The sequence below is a fragment of the Sceloporus occidentalis genome, unplaced genomic scaffold (genome assembly GCF_023333645.1).
Source record: "Sceloporus occidentalis isolate IW3139 unplaced genomic scaffold, rSceOcc1.0.p SCAF_1, whole genome shotgun sequence".
Taxonomy (NCBI): domain Eukaryota; kingdom Metazoa; phylum Chordata; class Lepidosauria; order Squamata; family Phrynosomatidae; genus Sceloporus; species Sceloporus occidentalis.
Window position 1 is genome coordinate 25,157,627 of NW_028316981.1, and position 23,765 is coordinate 25,181,391.

The window sequence follows — 23,765 nt, forward strand, 5'->3', positions numbered from 1 at the left end:
GTTCCATGAGGGTTTGGATGTAGGCCCCCATGCAGGCGGTGTAGTTGGCGGCCTTGACCCCAAGAGCCGAAGCCGAGTAAGCCTTTTTTGCCAGTCCATCAATTTTCTTTGCCTCTTTGTCGACAGGGGAAGTAGCCTGCTTCGGAACGAAGCTGTGCTGGGCTCCCTCCACAATGGCCGAGTTTGGTCTGGGGTGTTCTGCCAACCAGGAGCAACTCGCCGGGGCGACCCTATAGAGGGATTGGACCTTGCGGGAGGGTGCCGATAGGGCGGCCGGAGCATCCCAGGACCTTTTCACGATGGTCTGGAGAGAAGGAAGGAGAGGAAGGCATGGCGGAGTGGGGACCCGTCCATGCACCCTACGCTCGACCGGGTCCTCTGCATCGTCCCCCGCGGCTGCGAGCTCGATGTCAAGGGCCCGTGACATCCTGACCACGTGCTCTGTGAAGGCCCTGACGTCGTCCGACGGCGAAGACGGCCCTGGGTTGTGCATCCTCTGAGGGGAGGCCGAACCCGAGAGGACATCCTCGTCCGAGGGTGCCTCCGAAGGTGGCAGCGGTTCGTCTTCAGAATCCAGGTCGGAGGAGAGGGGGTCCGTCACCCTGACCTGGGATCTCGGGCGGGCGAAGTCCACTGATGATCGGGAGCGTCTGTGGGATGAGGACGGCGACCTCTCACGAGTACGAAGTGGAGACGGCGACCTCTCGCGTCTACGGGACGGCGATGATGACCTCTCGTAGACCGACACGGTAGGAACCGATCTGGCCGGGTCGGCTCGGTCTACGGGGTGGGGGTTCAGCCTGGTAAACTCCCTCAGGGCTCTGTCCTCCGGCACCGACATGTAGTAGCGGCGCGACTGCACGTCATAAAAGAGGTCCGGGATCCCCTGTATGTGGGCCAAGTGACCTTCATCATCGGTCGCCGGATGGGAAGGAGACCGATGAACAGGAGAGCGAGGGGCGTCATCCGTCCCGTGGATGAAGTCCAAGGCCGGGGGAGGCAGGGATGTAACCGGGGTCGCCTGATCTACCGGCGTCGGCTCCTGGTATGGAGCTGGCAAGGCGGAGGCGCGGGCCTGTCTGGAGTGGGAGCGCTCCTTGTCCTTTGCCCTCGGCGGGTCGGTGGTGGGCCGATCCTTGGAGGGCTTGGCCTTTTTAGGGGCCGGATCACGGTCAGCCTTGTCATGGTGCCTCTTCTTCCCAGGCTTGGGAGTGTCCTCCGATGGGAAGAACGGGTTGTCCGGGAGGTCCAGGAGGACAGCAGTCGGTGTCGATGATGAAGGCCTCGGGGACCTTGCTCCTTGAACCGGTTCGGTATGCTCGCTAGGCATCGCATGCCGTGGTCCCTTGGATGCCTTGGAGGACGAAGGCGAGGCGAGATGGACCTCCGGTTTGGGAGCCTCCTTGGAACGGGGGCCCTCCGATCCCTCCTTTGGCTTGGAGGCCCGTTCGGTACCCTCAGTCCCCGATGGCTTATGGGGGCGCTTGGAGGGTTTGTCGGTGGCACTGGGCGGTTTGGAGCCACGGGCCACATCGGAGGTGGTGGAAGGAGTCCCGGCCGGGACACACACCACGCTGGGGACGGCGGCTCTCCCCGATCCCACGCTGGAGACACTTGCCCGAGAAGATGAAGCGGGGGGCGGCAGAGGCGGGACAGAAGAAGACCGCGGACCCCTTTCTTGCAATTTCCCCAGGGCAATCGCCGAAGTAAGCCGGGACTCACGGTTTTTCCGGGCCTGGGAAGAGAGGGATCTGCAGAGTGCGCAAGCCTTGGGGTCGTGACTTGGACCAAGGCAAAGCAGGCAGGTGGAGTGCGGGTCCTGAACGGGCATCTTGCCCTTGCAAATGTCGCACTTCTTGAAAGCCGCAGGCATTTCAAAGTCGCCAAGTCGATGGGAGATCCGAAAACGAAGTCAACAGCGAAGTTACCAGGGGCGGGAGACAAAGAATGGTCAAGATACAGTCCGAGGTCAAAAACGAAAGTGATTCCAAGCAAGCAAAAGCAAGCGAAGGTTCCTCTGAAGCAGCTAGCGCGGCGGAAAAAAGGAACTGGGGAAAAGAGCGGGAAGGCAGGGGCCTTATAACGGGTGGGCGGAGTTACCGCCAAAAAGTTTCAATATGTTGCAGAGTAAACTCTGCCCAGTGATTCCAGTAGGTTCCGAACAGCACTGCGCAGGCGCAGTGAAACCCATTTATATGATTCGCAGAGACCACGAAGAAGAAGTTACCTTTTAAAATACAACTCTCAGAATCAGCCAACCAGCGTGGTCAGTGCCCATTGTAGTTGGGGGATTCTGGGTACCATAGATGAAAAAAGTAACGATTCCAAGCTCTAGGCAGAACACATGCTCATTACATAAATTCAGTCTCTGGCATCTCATCAATGGAAGAGGGAAAATCCTGTCTGAAACCCTGGTTAGTGAATGTAGTCAGCAGTGAGTTACATGGACCTATGATCTCTTTCAGTATATAAGCTTCCTAAGTTCTTGCATTACATTAAGCATTAAGGAATATACCTGCCATGTGCTTCTACAGCCTCTCTGTAGAAGTGTTATCCCTTGCTATTTCTGAATAAGTTGCATTAGTTAAATCTAATTATTAAAGATTATCCCCTCATCAGCGATAATAATGATTAAGGAATAAACATTATTGCTAATGTAGCATGTAGATATATAACAGTACTGAGGCCAAGAGATTATTCACACATTCAGTTTTATCAACAACAATAACAATAATAATAATTGTATAAACTAAAAGCCCTGGTGGCGCAGTGGTTAAATGCCTGTACTGCAGCCATTCACTCAAAACCACAAGGTTGCGAGTTCAAGACCAGCAAAAGGGCCCAAGCTCGACTCAGGCTTGCATCCTTCCGAGGTCGCTAAAATGAGTACCCAGACTGTTGGGGGCAAATTAGCTTACTTGCTAATTAGCTTACTTGCTGTTAACCGCTATGATCTTTGGAATAGCGGTATATAAATAAAACAAATTATTATTATTATTATTATTATTATTATTATTATTATTATTATTAAAAATCCCTACAATTGTGATTAGTACCAGTAACTAATATATAAAGACTGTCTATGCTCTGGCTACATCCACAAATAATGTATTAAATGTGAATTTCAGTGACAGTTATTTTGGATCATTCAGGTGTCATGTTGTCCACAGAAATCAGCCAACCAGCATGATCAGTTATTGTACTTTACAGCTGGAAGGTGCCCAAAGTATTATCTAGTCCAGCCCATTATGGGTATGCATATATGCCTTCAAGTCACCTGTCGACTTATGGTGATCCCATGAATTTCCTAGTGTTTTCTTAGGCAAGGAATAGTCAGAGTGATTTTGCAGTTCCTTCCTCTGAAATATAGGCGCGTTACAGACCGCCCTTTTGGGGTGGCCTGTAGGCGTGCCTTTTCCTGGTGTATCGGGGCCTCAGCGGTCAGAACGGCAGCTGCTGAGGCCCCGATCCGCCACTCCCCACGCTGCGGCAGTGGGGAGGAGGAGAAAGGGGCCGCTTGGCCCCTTTCTCCCTTGCATTGCTGGGCGCAGCCGTCTGAAGGCTGCGCCCAGCGACGCAAACCAGGAAGGAGCTCCGAAACGAAGCTCCTTCCTGCTCCGCGCAAAGGGTGCATTAAGTGCCCTCGCGCAGAGCGACGACGTCACGTCCGCGCCACCCCGTATAGAGGCGGTGCGGTTGTGACGTCGTCATGGCGGCCCCCATGTGGAAGGGGAGCCGCCATTTTGTACGGACTCAGTCTGTACTAGGGTTAGGGGGGTGCGGAAGCACTGCCCCTTCCTAAACCTAGTATGGACTGAGTCCGTACTTAAAGGCCTGTTTGTAACGGGCCATAGTCTACAACATCTGATATTCATTGGCGGTCTCCCACCCAGGTATTAGCCTGAGCTGATCTTGTTTAGCCTCTAAAATCAGACAGGATCTGTCCAGTGCAGGAATCCACAGCTAAAGCACTCCTGACAGGTGTCCATTTAACCTCTGTTTATAAATGTCCAATAAAGGAGAATCTACCATATCCCAGCGTCGAACAGCTCTTACTGTTCTTCCTGATGTTTAGTCAAAAACGTTCTATTAATATGAATCTGCTGGTATGAATTCTATCCCCTGGAGCAGAAGAAAATAAACTTGCTCCACCATCCAGTCCTCCAGATAATTGAAGATGGCTATCATATCAGTTGCAACCCATAAAGTTCATAATGTCAAGTTTTGGGTTACAAATTTATCCAATATATAATGCTAAGGTGCACTGAGAATTGAATGTCATCTCCCCTGCATGTCCTTTTCTTGCCTAGAAAATAAAATATGACATGCATAGTTAGCAGTCAAAGCAATGAGGCTGCTTTACATGCACATATGCAAAGGTTCATAGGCGACTGGAATACAAACAATAGGAAACAGAGTAGAATCAAAGCCTGTAGGGAAATTTAGCCTGGGATCAAGAAATGAAGCAGGAGACCATCCAACTCAGTTTTTCAAGGCCAAAAGTTTGTTCATCACAAACACATTCTTCAAGCAACCAAGAAGCAACAGTGGGATTCCCCATGCCATGTATTTCCAATTTCTATGTATGGTTGTGAAAGCTGGACAGTGAAGAAAGCTGACAGGGAGAAAATCGAGTCATTTGAAATGTGGTGCTGGAGAAGAGTTCTATAGAGTTGGGTCTTAGAGCAACTCAAGCTTGAACTCTGCCTATAAGCCAAGCTGACTAAACTGAGACTATTGTAATTTGGCCAGATCACGGGAAGAAAGGACTCACTAGAAAAAACTATAATGTTTGGTAAAGTCGAGGGCAATGGAAAAAGTGGAAGAACACATTCAGATAAGCAAAAGCCATGAATCTGCAAGAGCTGAGCAGCAGTTGATGACAGGATAACTTGCAGGTCTCTCCTTCATAGGATTGCTATATGTAGAAATCAACTTGAGGGCAGTTAACAACACAGTAGTGCAAAAGTTCTTCAAAGAAAGCTCTCCATCCAACTCTCTCTGACTGTTATGGAATTATGACAATTACAAAGCCAGCTGTTTTGTAACTGAGCACATAAGTGTTCAGTGGTCCCTCCACGTTCACTGGGTTAGGGGTGAAGAACCACCATGAATGTGGAAAAACCACAAATAAAAAAAAAATACTATTCTTTTTACCTAAGACAACACCTCCCTAGGAATGTTCAGGTCCTCCAATGCAACTCTATGGTCAACATCTGCTAGCATTTGATCACAGAATCATGTTGGAGTCCTACAAATGCCTAGAGAAGTGTTTTCTCTATGAACTTCTAGGTTCTCCAGCACTACAAGTTTCCAGTTGACATATTCTTATTCTTAATATTTTTAACTTTGTATGTTTTAAATTTTATATTTGTAATTTTATATATTTTTTACAATTTTAATTGTATGATTTTAATTGTTGTTTTAATATGTTTTGTATATGTTGTTAGCTGCCTCGAATGCCACTTTGGGAGAAAGACAGGATAAAAATAAAAAAATAAAAATTATTCTGACCCCATGAATTTTATAGGGCTTTCAAGGAATACTTACAGGTGGTTTTGCCAGTCTAAAATACAGCCTACAGCACCTGGTATTCTTTCATGGTTTTCCATCCAAGTATGACCTAGAGCTGACTCTGTTTAGGTTCCAAGATCAGATGGAATCTGGTGCATGTGTGGTTAGCAACGCTATTTTTCTTCCTAGGAGCAGATTTCTTCTGAAAGTCAGAGTGAAGGTTTTAAATTAAAAAAATATGATATGAAACAAACTCTGATTCACATAAACTGGTTTGTATGTTTAATGGACACTCTGCCTGTAGTGTGGCGATTGGGGATGATGTAAGAAAATTCAAATGTCCAATTTGCCAGTAAAGAATGCAATGGGAAAGCTAGACTCCCTTTGTAAACAAAAAGCATGTGGTAAAACTTGTTTTTAAGATACACCTGGGTGAAACAACACGTGAGAGGTATTTTTCCTTTCACAGCAGTTTTCCAACACATATATTCTACTGCTTTGTCTGCTTATCTGAAGCAAAGCTGAAAACGTGTTTGTTTTCCCAAACTATTTAACTCAGTTTGCACTTTTATCTGATGCTGTTTTTAAATTCTGGTTTGTTTTTTTACTCTATATTATATTGTTTTATTTTTAAAGTAGGTCCTCCTGAAAATATTTTTTGTTGAGAAGGAAGCATATAAGCCATCATTTAAATAAAGGTGCAAAGCAGGGAAGGATTGGAGATGCTGTGGAATTCAGTATGATGTCAACTTGTCATGAAAATCAAGGGTGAAAATGAAATTAATTGGGATGGATGAGGTCAACTTCTCAGCTGGGCAGCTCCAAAATCCTGAGCAGAGGCCAATTTTAATGTTTGATCTAGGCCATCAAACAGCCTATGTCTGTGTGTGCTGATAACAACAGATAGGAAGGTCAAATAACGTCATATGACTAAACAAAAGTCAAAACACATTATGGTGGTGTGTGCACAAGCCAAAATACTCTGGAAGCAGCCTCGAGTATTCTAGCCCCAGAGCTGTCCTGACATCCCCCCATTTCCTGGCACTCCGGAGCAATGCTGTGGGTCACTGCTTCTGAGGCTGAAAATGAGGTACCCAGCATCAATCACATAGCTGGATGCCTCATTATGACCACAAAGGGTCAAAACTGATAAACCAATCTGCAGCAGCAGCCTGCACAGCATAATATGTTGTAAACTGCCAACCAATGTTGCTTGGGAGGGCTGCAGACAAACCAGAGAAAAGTTTACTTTTTAAAAAATTGGTGTAAGGGGAGGGGGTATACAGCAGGTTTGATGCTAAACTGGACAGATGCTGTCTGGACAGCTTACACCAGAACTGGGGATTGGGCCTTCTGTCGTTAGGCCTACTCAATGTGAGGACGAGGTAAAGACGTGATATTTGGCCCATGTGATATATAGGATAGCAAATAATACAGACTATAATGGACAACAGAATAAGCTACTGCTATGGAAAATCTTGCCCTAATCTCTGTCAGTGAATGGACAGCTCTGCCTAGCAGCACAAAGATCTTAGTCTTCTGACGCTATTATTACACTATTATCCATTTTTTGATCCCACTGTGCTTAATCAAGGGGCACATGTCTGCCAATTTATTCCACAGCTGACAAACAGCACGGACAGGTACACAGAGGGAAATGGGTAGCAGCCTCAGCCTATGAACTGCACATCTCCCCACCCTCACTCCATTTCTTTAAAAAAGAAGCAACTCCAAATAATGCATTTCAAATAAGCTAAACCATTGCTTTCTTCACAACAGGCCATGTTCCCAAAACAGAGGCACCATGTTCTTATCAGCAAGGGACTAGGGCATTACCCATATGTCATGCTGGGATGTCTAATACACCAGCCCATTCCCCACTGCCTCCCTATCTACCAATAAGATATAATATATGCAATTTTCTCCCAGAGGCTTACTCTGACAGCTGCACTCTTTAAAATGTCACTCACTGGGAGGAAAACATGCTCATCTTTTGAGCCAGATGCAGGAGGCAAGGTCTTTGGATTTCAAAGGGGACACATTTAACTGATATCTTTCCAAGTCTCAGCTGCATTTGTTTAGGTGATGGGAAGATAATTAACCATCTCTGTAATCCCAGCCAAACAGCAGTGTTTAATAGCAGTCAGCTATACACTGATAAACCAATGCAGATGAAGAAAACAATAAACTGGATGTGGCTGGTTTTGTTTTAATCATACATGCCACAATTCTGCTGCAGCATGACTCTTTAAGGCAAATGCCAATGGTCTCTCCCAAATTTGGTGGTTTAAAACTCCAGAAACTTTTTAACAAAAAAAATCTGGAATTTTGTTCATGATAACTACTGAAAAGGAAGGGTATCAGAAAGTGTGGGGAGAAGTCTAGATGGCCATGTGGAAGGAGACTAAACCTTTGTAGTGATTCACTGTTATCATGCAATATTTGGACAGCACTTCCCAATGTCCAAAGTTCTTCAGGCTACAGTCCTATGTCCAAACCTCAGTGAATTAAAGTGGGATTTACTTTGGGTAAATGTACAAAGTATTGCACTGTTACAGCTTTTATTTGTGATCTGGAGAGCAGCAACCAGTTGCAATTGCAGGACATAGTAGCAGCAGCAAATATACCTACCTGATGGAAGACCCTGGCTGGTCTCAGTGTTTTCATTGTCCAGTACTGTGGCCCTCATTGTTTGTCCTCCTCATGGTTAGTCCTATGTATTAATGATTTGTCATCCTTTCAATACAGTAAGTGTTTATCTGAGCACTGACTTGAGCCCAGGAAAGACTCAAATGGACCTGAATGAGCAAGTTTACACAGCTTGAGGATGTTCTTAGATCCAGCTTTGCCTCTAGAGGCCCAGGTCGCTTTGGTAGCACAAAGTGCCTTTTAACTGTTTCACATTCTTTGCCAGTTGTGACAGTTTGTGGACACAGTTAGTCCTGCAAGGGGATCCATGTGCTGGTAACCTCAAGGTTGGATTACTGTAATATAGTAGGTATGTGACACTTGAATGTGATTTCAAGGTTTCAGCTCATGCAAAACAGGGTGACCAGTACTTTAAATGGCGCTGCCAGCTTTGTTCATATTACAATTAATTGTAGGACAACTGCATTGCTGTTCATTTGCTTCTAGACCAATATTAGGTGTTGGCAGTCAACTTTCTATCACCCCATTTGTTCAACTTGTAGGCAGAGAATATCATTAGAAGAGCAGATTTAGATTCAGGGACAGGAGGAGTGAAGACAGAAGTAAGGAACATCAACGATCTAAGATATGTGGATGACACCATACTACTAGCAACACATCACAGACTGAACAATTACTATGCAATTGCAGGCTTAATGCTAAACATAAAGAAAACAAAAATAATGACCAATTCAACATAGACAATGAGGAAATTGGAATATACCTATACCTTTCCTATACCTTGGACCAAACATTGATCAGAAAGGAGACTGCAGTCAAGAAATCAGAAGAAGACTGGGAATGGAAGAGCAGTTATAAAGGAACAAGACAATATCATAAAGAGTAAAGATATACAACAGAATACTAAAGTTAGAATTGTCCAAGCCATTGTATTCTCCATCACCAGATAAGGAAAAAAAATCAACTCATTTGAGATATGATGCTGGAGAAGAGTGCAGAGAATTCCGTGGACAGCCAGAAAGATAAACAAGCGCGTCCTTGAGCAGATGAAATCAGAAATCTCCCTGAAAGCCAAGATAATTAAATTGAAGTTGTTGTACGTTGGCCATATCATGAGAAGGCATCACTCATTAGAAAAGACAGTAACACTAGGAAAAGTGGAAGTCAGTAGAAAAAGAGGAAGACCTCACACCAGGTAGACAGACTCAATCAGGGAGGTCAGGAGCCTAAAATTACAGGACTAAAGCAGAGCAGTAAAGGGCAGAGGATCTTAGAGTTGACTCATCCAAAGGGTTGCTAATGAGGCAGGGACAACTCAAAGACAGTTAACAACAACAAGAGGATAACTTTCAAAACCTTACACAATTTGGGACTCGGTCTTTCCTTGCTAGTCATTCCATGTTTTAGGATCTGCTAAAACTCTTTCTGATTGGAATTATGCTTTGCAACTATAATGGAAAGGGCTTTTTTGGTGGCAGTGCTTTGTTTACACAATGCCCTTCTTGAAGAACTTGAAATGGCATGTACATTACATTCTTTTCCAGCATTTTTATATCTCCAGTTAATTTAATTTGACAAATGTTTTTAGTTGTCTCATTTTATCTGTATAAGTAAAATTAAGTTTCTCCCTGCCCTTGTGTTTGTAACCACATCATGCAAAGACAGTTGGATGGATCGTCTGACTGAAAATCTATTTGGGCAACACAACACCACTTCTGGGATATCCCTGGTGGCTCATCCCACTAATTTCCTTGAAGATAACTGGAACAATTGACACCAAATTTGAAGAGTGTGTTTACTATGGTGTAACTTGTAATGTAAGCCACATGATGCAGGCAAAAAAAACAATTGAAGGGGATTCCTGGTGGGACATACCATTCATTTTTTCAAAAATGGTTGAATGAACTGTCACAAGATTAGTTTTGTATTCACAATTAGTTTTGTTTTTGCAGTTTGACCCGAGTTTGTTTTGCATTCACACTAAGTGGTGTCTTTGATGACCAAATAGAGAAAGGAATGCTCTCTCAAGAGTAACTGAGACTAATGTGCAACATGAGGATCACTCGATCACCCAAAGATCACACATCCTCCAGAGCAGTGGAAACAGAATAGTCATTAATGATGGCTAATTATTAGGGTTTCCATAAGTCAGAAACAACTTGAAGGCATACAACAACAACAACAACAACTACTACTACTACTACTACTATTATTCATATGACCAAAACAAGGGACCTACAGTTAGTTGTTCAAATTGTGGTTCTAATACTGTAATATTTTATGATACAGTACATTGCTGTTCACCACCTTAGATAAAGAGCAGATATAAAATGTTTAAAATTAGAAAAATCTCACTGTACACGAAAAAGGGTAGCAACCAACAACCTGTCAAAGCAAAAATCAGGCTCTTCTTTTTTTCCAGATACTGCATTTCATGTGCACTCTATTATGTACAAGATAAGGCAATCTCTATTGCCTGGATTTCTCACTTCAAAGTCCCATGCTGAACAAGTCATGACAGTCTTTGAGTTCTGCCTCATTACAGCTGACACTGTTTACAGTATTTGAATGAGAAAGGGCCTCTATTGGAGCCTGTCAGTATGAAAACCTAGATTTCACATTATCTTATAGGCATCTGAATAAGTTTGCCAGCAAATAAACATTGCTTTTGAGTGGGAGACAGGCAGGTTCACAACAGAATGTTATGTTTCAAAAAGTCATTTCAATAGTACAAAACAAATTTTATAAGATTCTACAGGATAGTGATAACAATAGTAAATTTCAGAATTTGTTGTTGTTTGTTGTTAGTTGCCCTCAAGTCTGTTCCGACTCATGGTGGCCCTGTGGAGGCGACATCTCCAAGAATCCCTGCATGACCTTGCCCATCTGGTTTGTGGTCTTCCTCTCTTTCTTCTACCCCCTACCTTTAATTGTTTTTTCTAGTGATCCATGCCTTCTCATTATGTGGCCAAAGTACAATTGATCATCTTTGCTTTCAAGAACCCATTTGTTTGTCTTCTTGGCTGTCCATGGTATCCTAAGTACTCTTCTCCAGCACCACATTTCAAATCAGTTGATTTTCTTTCTGTCTGCTTCCTTCACTGTCCAGCTCTCGCATCTGTACGTGGTAATTGGGAATACAATGGCCTGAACGATTATTCTGACTTTAGTGCTCAGTTGTATGTCTTTGTTCTTCAGTATCTTTTCCAGTTCTTTCATAGCTGCCCTTCCCATTCTGAGTCTTCTTCTTATTTCTTGACTGCAGTCTCCATTCTGGTCAGTGTTTGATCCTAGATATGGGAATTCTTTATTTCAATTTCCTCATCGTCTAGATTGAATTTGTGTATTTCTTCTGTGGTCATTATTTTTGTTTTCTTTATGTTCAGCATCAGACCTGTCTTTGCACTTTCATCTTTGAACTTCCTTATTAACTGTTCCATTTCCTGAACATTTTCTGCTAATATTATGGGGTCGTCTGCATATCTTAGGTTGTTAATGCTGCTTCCTCCTATCTTAATTCCTCCAACTCTATGATTCTATGAATAGTAGTCCTCTGGTCCATTGCTCTGAATGCATTGCCAGTTGGCACTCTGGCTTGTGTCTTCCTCAGTAATCCAGAGAAAGTCTAGTTCTTATCTTTGACATATTTTTAGGCTTGTTGGGGAGAAACAAACAGTATACCAAAGTCCACAGTATGTTTAAAGCTGCTCCTGCTGCAAGTAGGAGTGATTACGAAGTGGAAGGTAGCATGCTGGGCTAAAGAACACCTGTGACAATTGACTCATCTGGTCTCATCACAGGATTCTTCTACCAAGTACATTGTGTTCTACTAGGCACTCTTTTTTCAAAAGAAAAAAATTATTCTCTCCAAATGCCTTCTCTCTTCTATGCATCTTCCCAATCCAACTGCTTTTTTTGAGTTAGTACCAGTATCAGAATCTTGATTGGGAGAAAACTATCTGAATAAAGACAGAAACTCTTGGGAGTTAAGCCAAAAGTAGGGGGAGAACTGAACACTCATCACTCATGAGTCCTTAAAAGCAAGCTATACACCTTCTTCCTATAAAATTGAGCAGCTCCATATTAAAACATGCAGAACTGTCACCTTACATATAATTTAGACCCCAGTGAGGCACTCATTTATTCCTCTCCCAGAACCTTTCAATATGTGGGAATAATTGTGGCATCTTTTCCTACTGGTGCAATAGCACTTTCAGCTTCTCTTGCCATCCTCATTTAAGTGAAGGCTGTTAGGCAAAAGTCATGCTTCAGAGTAATAACCATGATACACAAGGAGAGATTCCACTCGCACACACCCCTGCATCTTTACCTGTGTTCTTTCCTAGCTAACACAGGCGGGTTATAGACCGCTGCTTTGAGGCGGTCTGCCGCCGCCGCCGCCGTTTTCTCCGTAAGGGAGCCGTCGCAGCCACACCGCGCGGCTCCCTTGCGGAGCAAAAAAGAAGCTCCAAAATGGAGCTTCTTTCTGGGGCGCCCTAATGATGTCGCGAGGTGCCGCTGGCGCACTCGCGACGTCACAGGCGCCGCGACACATTTGGACACACAGCGTCCGATATGTAAAGATGGCGCCGGCCGTGTGGAACGGCCGGCGCCATATTGTACGGACAGAGTCCGTATTAGAGCCAGGGGAGTCTAGAAGAGACGCCCCTTTTTTAAAATGGGACGTCCTGCGGACGTCCCAAGTGCCGGTCTGTAACCAGCCACAAGTTCTAGGGTTGCATAATTCTCTACTAAAAACCGGGACAAAATGTAGGACAAAATTTAGACCAAAATATATGACAACTGTAGGATAAAATTTAGCCCAAAATGTAGGACATTTTTTAAAATGGAGGACATTAAATGTCCTACATTTTGGGCTACATTTTATCCCTCAATTGTCCTATATTTTGGTCTAAATTTTGTCCTACATTTTGTCCCGGTTTTTAGTAGAGAATTATGGCAACCCTAAACACAACTCAAGTGTATGAACTGTGATTTACAACCAGTGGTATTGTGGAGCTGGGGTTTACAGAGCTGAAGTACCAGGACTTTTTGATTAGCATGGCTAATGCTATCTGATGATCTGTAATGCATTTATTTATTTAACTTATATGCATATACAAATGTTCAAAAACATAAACCAACAGTTAGTTAAAACTCATGGCCTTATTAAAAGCCAGAAAAACTGCTAGAACTAATTTGTTTATGTGAATTACCAAAACATTCTGTATCACTGCATTCTTGTTAGGGTTATGGCTATGGAGACAGTTGTGATGAATGACTGCACTCCAAAACATTATCACTAAACCACAGTCTAACAATGGCCCAGGTCCAGACAGGCGCGACAGGACGCCCTCGTCACGTGCAAGGGGCAGCGCTTCTAGATGAGGGAGTCAAAATGGCGGCGCCCTGTACAGATGTGCACCACCATCATTACGTTACAGATGCCCAGCATCCACACATTATGGTGCCATTATGACATTGCGAGTGCGCCATTGGTGCACTGTGGCATCATAATGCCGCTGCAAGAAGAACCAGCTTTTTGCGGGTTCTTTTGGTCCACAGGGAAGTCCCGCGGTCTGGAGGCTGCGGCTTCCCTGCGGACCAAAGCTAGGCACCAGGGGATCGTCTTTTTTGGACGGTCTGTCCCGTGCCATTAATGTCTTGGGCCATATCCCTAAGGCTGAGGTAAGGGATGGGGATTACACAGTCCTCCAGATGTTATTGGACTGCAGTCTTAGCCAGCATAGCCAATGGTGAGGAATGCTGGGAGATGAAAACCAACAACATGTAGAGCCAGTGTGGTGTAATGGTTTGAGTGCTGCACTACAACTCTGGAGACCAAGGTTCAAATCTCTGCTTGGCCATGGAAACTCACTGGGTGACCCTGGGAAAATCATGCACTCTCAGCCTCAGAAAATAATAATAATAATAATAATAATAATAATAATAATAATAATAATTTATTTTCTGCTTAATCACTCGGAATCCAAGCGGATTCCCATAATAAGTTCACCTTAGGGTCACTATAAGTCATAAATGACTTGAAAGCACCCAACTACAACAACATTGTTCCCATCCTGGCACAGCTGGTAGGCTTGTACAGTACTTGCCTAATCACAGCTGTGCACATTAAAAGTGTATGTAGGTAGAGCCTACTAACTGAATGGATCTAGTCTAGGCAGGATTAACAACAGGATTTACAACATTACATGTTAGCTCATTAAAGCACAGATGTGTGTGATACCACCCAACTACTTTTGGTTAATAGTCACTCAATTACCACTGCTATGTTTTAAAATAAATCATTTTCTTTGTCCCAAAATCCTGCACCCATTTCCCCATCATGATAACATGTATAACAAAACAGTATACCAACTGAAGTTACCTCATCTGATGAACTGGGCTCTAACTTATTCTTTCTTTTTAAATTTGTTTTTAAAGTTGGATGAAAGATCAGTACAAATCTCTGATATAAAACAAAAGTCATTTGACCAGAGTTCTCTGAAAAATAACCAGCTAAGTACCCAAGAAACTAACACAGAAACCTTCCCCACTGTAAGAGACTCCAAGTCATCACATCTTCATGGGCAGAAAAAATCAGGAACCTGGGTTTAGTGGTGTCATACTTGTAGATCAACAAGTGAAGAACTGGTGTGTTAAAGTGGTTGTTAGAATGACTGGGAAGACTTATGTTCAAATTTATGTCAGGGCATTTTAAGCATACCCAGTTATTTTTAGATAAAACTGGTTTATCAGATTAGCCTGCCATACAAGCTTTTTGTCAGAATAAAACCGGACTGTTCTTTGACGGAAGGATGGAATAAAAATGAAATAAGTGTGAAATAAATGACACTAGCTGGCTGAGTACCATTTAAGGAAACCCACCACATCTGGTGGTAATGTCCACATCCAGTCTGCAGCTGTGAACAGGATACAGGAGCGATAATCAATCTGCCCCTGTCCCCTAGTGGTAGCAGAAATATCTCAAGAACTTACTTGTCTTTGGAAGGTTTTCCAAGGCATCCAGAACTAATTTCATGGTGTCTGCAAATTTATCCAAGGAGGACTGCAACTGCAAAATAAGCAAATACATGTTTTTCTGTCAGAATTATATTTATTCATTTCCATTATGGTCTGTGCTTTCAATATATTTGAGTGTTTTTAGCTGAAACAGAAAGCATCCAAACACAAGATTCAATTATATTTTATCATACTGCATGACAAAAAGCACATGGTTTATTAACCAAAAGTAGAAGAACAGCACTGCAAAATCCCCACCGACATTTCTAATTTATAATTCAGATTTACTTACTCTTTGAAGACTTTCCTTGGTGTTCAAAATAAAACTGTTTAAAACCTCACTGAAAGGAAAATACATATGAAACACAAAATTATTATGTAAATTAGACAGGTGCAAATTTGAGAGAACAACCAGAATAATCTCATGAGACAGCATGCATTACATGGCAAAATTGAAGTTTTGAAATGCTTTAATTCCTCATTAAAGTAATTCTCTCCAGGGAACTTTCACCTCTATAGTAAAATAATTCCATTAGTAAAATCCCCCCCAAGTAGCCTTGAATTTTTGAAATGTTGACAAATTGCTAAAGCTAAATCAGATATGCTAGCAAATGTAGAAATGATTATTTCAACATGTCAGTTTAACTTTCTTGGATCTAGTGGCACTAAAATCCCATGGCAGATTAGTATCAGAGAAAACATTTGAAAATTGCAAATGAGAATTACCACTTGTAAGTGAGAATCAAAGAAGGAAGGAGAGGTGGGCAATGTATCTGGGAAATATTCCAAGGTGGGGTGACCATGATTTGAAGGTGATGTTGGACATGGAAGTGGGGGGGGGGGGCTGCTTGATAACTAAAAGACTAAAAGTCACCAACCTCACCTGCTCTGAAGTTCAGATTTGGTGAACATGTGGAAGATGCATCCAGACCTCCAAATGTTTTGGACTTCATCTCCCAGAAGCCTCAGCCAATTACTGCCCACATGCAAATTTCCTTCCTACCTCAGGATTCTACAGTCAATCTGAATAGACTTCCAGAGCCCCACAAAGGCTCCTCCTTGCTCTTTGTCCCTCAGCCAATCACCACAAACACACAAATTTCCTTCCTACCTCATAATGCCCTCCCTGACAGCTTGGCCAATGATCTGGGATTCTGGGAGCTGAAGTCCAAAACATCTGGAGGAGTTTGAGGACCCCTGATCTAGACAAAAATTCTGAAAACCTGCTTGTAAGAAAGGTGCTGTTATACAGTGGACCCTTGTTATACGCTGGGGTTTATTTCCAAGATCCCCCGTGTATAACAAAATCCGTGTATGCTCAAGTCCTATTAAATATAATGACATAGCAAAATGGTGTCCCTTATAAAAATGGAAAATCAAGGTAAATTTATACTTTTTTGGAACATTTTCAAACCGTGTATGCTTGAATCCGTGTATAAAAAATCAGTGTATAAGAAGGGCTGACTGTATGTGTGCCATTCATTCGCAAGACTAAACGTCTGCCTATTTGTCTGTCTGTCTGTCTATCATCTATCCAGCCATGCCCTGAAACAGTATGTTGCACAGTATTAACTCCTCTGATTCATACAGTAGCATAATTCACAAAAGCCATTTGTGCATGTACCGAAAGAGAATTGGTCACTGTATGAGTGTAGTAAGTCCATGCAAATTCTAAACATATAGAAAAATCCTCAGACACTGACTTCACACACAGGTCACTCAGTGAATGTATCAGAGTAAAGAACATCTAGCAGCTAAGGATGGATGGGGTATAAACTGAATTAAGGTGGAGGAGAAGAAGGAGAAGGTGGGGGGACAGAAACAGTAGCTATTCTGTCAAGTCAAGTGTAAGCATGTCAACTTGTCTTTTGCGTGTTGTGACAGAACCAGCTAGTCAGTAGAGGCAGGAACTATCTGCAGAATAATGGTCTTAAAACCATTTTATTCCAGGCTACCTGGGATGTACCTGGAAGGTGCTGTATACCTCTGGAAGTCACACCTGTCTGCACAGATTGGGAAATAGAGAGGCATAACTACAGTTCAGAAGTTACTAAGGGCTTCAGTTTGCATTATCATCCCTGAAATGGCACATCAAGCAAATTGTAACCATTGCGTACTTTGCAAGTGACATTTCAATGATAATAACTTATATCTCATCTGCACATAACAGACTTAAGATAAGAAAGAACAACCCCATTTGTGGAAGGGATGCTGTGATGCTCTTCGTTGCCTTGTTAAAAACGATTTGCTTCAGAAACCTCATCCCTCAGGAACAGAAAGGGTTTAGAATCACAGACTTGGAATGTAAGGATTAAAAACCTTTAAAACAAATTAAAATGTGCCTGAAATGACATCAGTAGTGAAATACAGGGGATGGAGCTAAATCATTTGTTACTAATAAATGTCACCAAGAAAAAATACTTGGTCATTTAACAGCGTGGTTAGTTCAATATTAGAAATCGCTAAAATAAAGGGACTAGATGAGAAAGTTCTGTTTAATATTTCAGCTAGCAGAAATAAACATGACAAAACCCTTGCTGTATATTGACCTTTTACAAGGAGGGTGCAATTATGACTCTAATCAAAATTGGGAAGTGAGTTTTCTCATTATATTACAGTATATCCAATTCTCCATGTGTGGTGAAAGAAGGAAGTATGCTATCAAAAGGTTCAATGAGGTCAGATACACCATAGAAATAGCCATATTCTATATCCCTTTGATATATAAATGTATCAAACAAGGTGAAATCAAAGGCTTTCATGGCCAGCACCCATAGTTTTTTGTGGGTTTTTCGGGCTATGTGGCCATGTTCTAGAAGAGTTTCTTCCTGACGTTTTGCCAGCATCTGTGGCTGGCATCTTAATGCCAATCACAGATGCTGGCGAAATGTCAGGAAGAAACTCTTCTAGAACATGGCCACATAGCCTGAAAATCCCACAAAAAAGTATCAAACAAGATTAGAAGAACCTTGGCCTGTGTGCACAGTTTGCCTTGCTCAGTTTCTCTCTCCCTCCAGCTAATGAAAAAATAATCTACAAATATAAGAAAATCACCTTGGTGTATAAGGTCTGTGCTTTCATGAAGACTATAATGCAGGGATAGGCAACCCTTTTGAGCCGGGGGCCGGGTTGCTGTCCCTCAGACAACAGGGGGGCCGACGCCAAAAAATAAATAAATAAATAATTTTTTAAAAATTAAATAAATGAATAAACCAGGACAAATGTAGGACAAAATTTTCAAATGGAGGGCACTTTTTAAATAAAAAATGGAGGACACGCGAAAAAATTTGCTGATTTTTTTAAAAAATGTTAAGATAAATGCATGTTTCTGAGGCTTCTATAGACAATTGCTCCACCATGCCCCTCGCGTGAGACGCCAAAGGCCACGGCGGCAATCGGCGGCAGGACCGGACTGGGGCCGGTCCCAAGACCTCGCCGGGCCGCATCCAGCCCGCGGGCCGCAGGTTGCCTACCCCTGCTATAATGGAACCGTTCAGTGTCCCCACCATATATATCCATGGGGGTCTCTACCTACTAAGTGGAGCTTAGACTAGTTGTAATTCTGTATTCTTAGGGTATTGTTGATTGATGTATTTTCCCCCCTCCTCTGAATAAACAAACAAATTTTGTGTTACAATATAATTTGTGTGTACTGAGTGCTAATACGATGACAACAGTAACCAGGGCATGAAGACTAAGCAAATGTTCTATCCCAAAATCCACTGGAAGGGAACGCATTACAAATCGAGTGGCTCTTAAACTGGGGACCATCATACTTTTGTATGGAGATTCAGACAATCCTCAAGACTTCAGTTAAAATAGCAGAGAAAAATGCTGAAGTTTCCAGAAGGCAAGCACTTTGAGAAATGTAAACAGAGGTTAGGATGCAATAGAAAGGTGCTGGAGGGAAGAGACATGTGCCAAGCCAGCTTGCAGCCTTCAGATGTAGTGAAGTACACTGTCCCTCTACCAGTACTGAAGAAAAATATTACAGTAATCTGGCAATCCAGTTGGCTTTTAGACAAAGAAGGAGGGAAGATGGATTTTGTCTTTTCCCTCAGACAGCAAAATATTTTGGGTTGGCCTAGACTCTTGCATTATCCATTGATACAGAAATGCAAACAAAAGGAAACTCCATACAGAGAGGACACAGCTCCAAGGCATGTTCTAAGGATGTGCATGAGATGAGTAAGAAAGAAGTTTTGGGTAGGGTGATTATGGCAAAAAAGGAACCAGGGATGCTTCTAAACAATATGGGTTTAGGAAATTCTATAAACCTTCATAAATCAGTTCACAGTTAGCTTCTCTTCTAATTTGCTTATAGAAATCTCTGTTTTCCTTGTCAAAGGCTTTCAATATTTATCTTATCAGAAGCTTTTGAACATATTTTAGGGAGAGATGGATTGATCATGTGAACAACTGCATTTGCCTGAAGTCTTCCAAGGAAATATAATTAGTTTATAAGAACACACTCTTTCTGTCTTTTCCTTTTTAAGATTGTCTCTTTATTTTTCCTTTGAACAGAATATGTATGGAGCTAGAATTTATTTTTCCCTTGAACAGAATATGTATAGAGCTGGATTTAGTCATTAGTCGACAAGGAGAAAAAAATCAGTGAAATCCTTCACACTTGGGGCTGATGTTGTTTCCTTGCTCAGCAAGTATCTTCTGTGATTTTTTTTTAAAAAGGTCATCCTAATCCTCTCTTAGCAACAAAGAGTCTCTGAGAAAATGCTGTAGGGAGGCTGCCTCATCTGTAGAACACACAGCTTTAAACTGCTTATTTATAACATGATTAATAACAAAGGTGCATGCTTTTGAAAACACACATCCCCTCCACTACATCACTTACATTGGTGGAGATGTCCTACTTTTATTCACTATATAGATACTGAGGCAGTCACAATGCCTTTGATCAGTTTTAATGCATTTCTCTGAATTCTAAAGAGATTTTTGTTTTTCAGAGCAATTCATTCACAGGGAAATTAACAAGCACAAACTCCCTTAATAACAAGAATGTGGAAAGTTAATACCTCAGAGAAAACGCTATAGTTTTCATAAGACATGAGACATAAGCTTCAGGTAGCAGATGCTAAGGACCACCAATGGTAGCTCCCCCCAAACATTTCTCCCAGCCCACCCAGTCATTGCCCTCTTCAGTAATATGGGGCTACATTTGTTTGTACAACTGCTTGTTCTGCATCTGACTTGCTGCCTGCAGTTATTATACAGATTCTTACCCCATCCCTGTTGCTGAAATAACATTCAGCTCCTAGCCCAGTAAGCTTCTGCACATGGAACAGAGAGGGGGAGATATCATGTCCCTCACCTCAGGCAGAAAAAGGCCATGTGACAACTCTGTACTTTTTCACACATTCTTAAGAAAAGGCCCATCCATCCATCTCCCACCTTCTCCCCATTAATGGGAATCTTGTTAAAGTAATGAACATTGTCATTTCGATACTATCTGGAAAAACATCATCACTATGCTTTGAAGCTGATTAAACCAGCATCCTCCTTATGCTTTTAGGGCATCAGCCACATTAGATTTTTAGAGGAGCTGCAGGCATACCTGATAATCAAAATGTTTCAGCCTAAGGGACTGAGTAAATGGGCCAGGATAGCACAGGTCAGGCCCGTACTATCCTGACTTGGCAATGCTGTCTATACCCAGGTCAGTCCCCAGGATGGCAAAGGGGTGTATGGGTGTTTACATGCCTGCCCGCTGCCATGGCCTCTGATGTGGACCCACTACTGCTGCACAATCCTTACCTTCCTCCACCATTGCCTCTACTGAAAAGACCCCTGTTGCGGCCCCTGATGTGGTAATGGAGCACCTGGCTAAACCCACATGGCCAGGCTCTCCTTTTCCACATCACAGGCCACAATGGGGGGGTCTTCTCAGTAGAGGGGATGGTGAAAGAAGGTAAGGGGTGTGCAAGTCGATCCAGTCTTCTGGGTGTTGCTGTGGAGTTTTCTAAAAACTCTGTAGTAAACAGTGGGTCGTTCTGACCCATGCTAAGACATCTTTGAGATGAAATCAGGCTGGGACCATCTGGTCTGGCTGATCCTGACCCAGGGGTATTGGCCAAATAGGACGACACAAGGGACAGTGGAAACACAGGCCTTTTGGCCTATGCATACTGCCCCAAAGATCCCATGACAATTGTGTTCGTACTAAGAAGGCTGCTAAACTATCCAGCAAAAACTGGCCTGAACTCTGCTGGTGCACTATGCTAGAGTAGCTCTGCTGGCACAGGCTGTTGCAACGGGGGTGGGGTGTGTGTGTAAGGCTGAAGACCCTGTGGCTGTGAAGGAAGTTAGACAATGGAGAAACAGCCTGCTTGGAAGTGACAGTTTCTCTCTGCCTTCTCTAAGCACTGCTATATAGCCCCAGAAAAAGTGCAACCATTAGTATAGTACCCCAACGAGATTCTAGTCATGAGCAACTGTCATAATTATTTTTATACACAAATAAATGTCCTTGAAAACTAAGAATTTAATATTCTAGTAGCACAAACATAGACAGGAGGAACAACCTGCATAGCACAATTATTTTGCCAAGGGAGTTATCAGGGTCACAGTAAAGAGGAGGAACACTTACCTTGCTTAGAGTCCACCATTCCCATAGCCCAGTGCTTGTTAGTCTAGATATTTAAAGCTTTTACATACCACTCTTCTGGTACACAGTCTTTCAAAGTGATTTACAAACTATTGAAAATGATATCCTTGCACAAAATTTATATAAAGCAACACAAGGGAAGGACTGCATGCAGAGCCCACTGGTAGCAACTTTCAGAGGAGATAGTTTGAATCTCACTGCAAAGCCAATAAGTCCACATAGATATTCATAAGAAGTTTACACCAGTACCAATATGTGAGGGGGAATACACATTTTGCAAGGAAGACACAGACATGAGAAAGGAGGAAAAGACATTACAGCAGCAAGTTCTTGTGAGATAGCGAAAGAAGCTGCTGGATAGTCTGTGGAAAGAAACAATGGTATATGAAACAGAAGGTCTAGGTTCAAGTCCAACCTTGGGAAAAATTTAAATGATTAAAGTAACTGTCTGGGTAGCAAAGTTTACCTTTATGGGATTCTGCCTGAAAAAAAATTAGATACAATAGAGAAGCGATTATTAGCAATTTTAGTTCAGCTTCCACATCCTAGTAACAATATATCCAATGTCACTGATTCTAAGATGTACGATGGCTACTGAATCCTCTCTTACATTATCTAACAGTAATGAAGGCACCAGGAAGTGAACATGCCCACTGCAACAAACTCATCTCTCTATTCTCATTAATTAAATCCCCGAGGATGAATGAACCCACCAACCACAGGAATATTCTTGTTCTTAAACAGTATCAGTTTACCATCTATGAATTGGGTCATTTGAAGGGATCATCTCTTATTTAAACACACATCATCCTGCTGCCCTAAGATACTCATTTATCCAGAAAGAGAATCTGTACATGTGAGGGTGGGAGCAATCTACTAGACAGTTTCTTACCAGACTGAAATATTCTTTAAGGAAACATTTTAAAACTTCCTGTAGAGCTTATACAATTGTGCATTATTGTTGTTTTCAACAGTAGAAAGGAAACTAATTTCACAGCTTGCAGAAAATGTTTGCATACTTATCATGTTTTTCCTTTATCTTTTTCTTATTCTCTTCAAATTGCTCTAAGACGCCTTTGGATCTTCCAGCAGGAAAATTAAGGGAGCCTTTATCCTTTCCATCTCCTCCAAAGAGCTGTGGTTTAGACTGGTATTTGGCAAAAATACTAGGCTCATTCTGTTTTGAGGAAAAAATGGAATGGAAAAGAATAAGGGGAAAGATAAAGGTGCTTATCAAACGATGCTGTTATACTGTTAAAACAGTGAATTATTCCACTTTTGCCTCAACCTTATCACATGCTGTGGCTCTCCCAGTACTGTTGTTCTCCAGATTCATTGGGAATTCAATTTTTTTGCACACTGAAAATTACCCATTAATGACTTCCTTTATCCACTATGGTTCAGTAAGCAGCCTTGAGTGTGAATGTCTCATTCTCCTTCATTGCAAGAATGAATGCATAACGGCCATAGTGTGGGTGTGGGTCTGGTACTTGGGGCCACAGAGCATGGCCAAGGACAGGACTGGTGACACCCAAGCAATGTGGAAGGACCAAATGTAATTTTATAAAGCATATGCCTACTCAGGTGCAACAACTTTCAAACATGCAAAAAGCATGCCTCAATTCCATATAGGTATTTAAAGTTTAACTACTCTGTTATCTTTTATCACTAATCAAAGAAGGCTGGGATGAGATGTAGCAGATTTTCCATCCCTGGTCTACCTCCGTTCCTGGTCTACTCTGGCACTAGTTTTCTAGGATAGGAATGAAGAACATGGGATCTCCTGGTCATGTAGATGAAGAGTTGGTTGGGGCACACTGCTTCTGAATTCAGCACCATGCTGGCAGCAGAAAACAAAATGTGTCCTCCACTAACATCCTGTTTGGAACAGAATTACACCTGCAAAGGCATTCTGGAAGCCCAGTTTCATTTGTAGAAGAAGCACATGGGGGAGCAC

The 23,765-nt window shown here is 42.5% G+C and overlaps 1 protein-coding gene across 12 annotated transcripts in view; it reads right to left on the reverse strand.

Moving 5' to 3' along the window:
* IHO1 (interactor of HORMAD1 1) overlaps positions 1-23,765 on the reverse strand; it is a 68,974-nt gene that overhangs the window by 17,117 nt on the left and 28,092 nt on the right. For all 12 annotated transcript variants that reach the window (XM_089518021.1, XM_089518042.1, XM_089518052.1 and 9 more), the window contains 3 exons: positions 22,828-22,985; positions 15,479-15,527; positions 15,163-15,238 (listed from right to left, as the gene is read on the reverse strand). In XM_089518021.1, the coding sequence (XP_089374147.1) occupies positions 15,163-15,238; positions 15,479-15,527; positions 22,828-22,985 (283 nt within the window). The remainder of the gene's footprint in view (positions 1-15,162; positions 15,239-15,478; positions 15,528-22,827; positions 22,986-23,765) is intronic.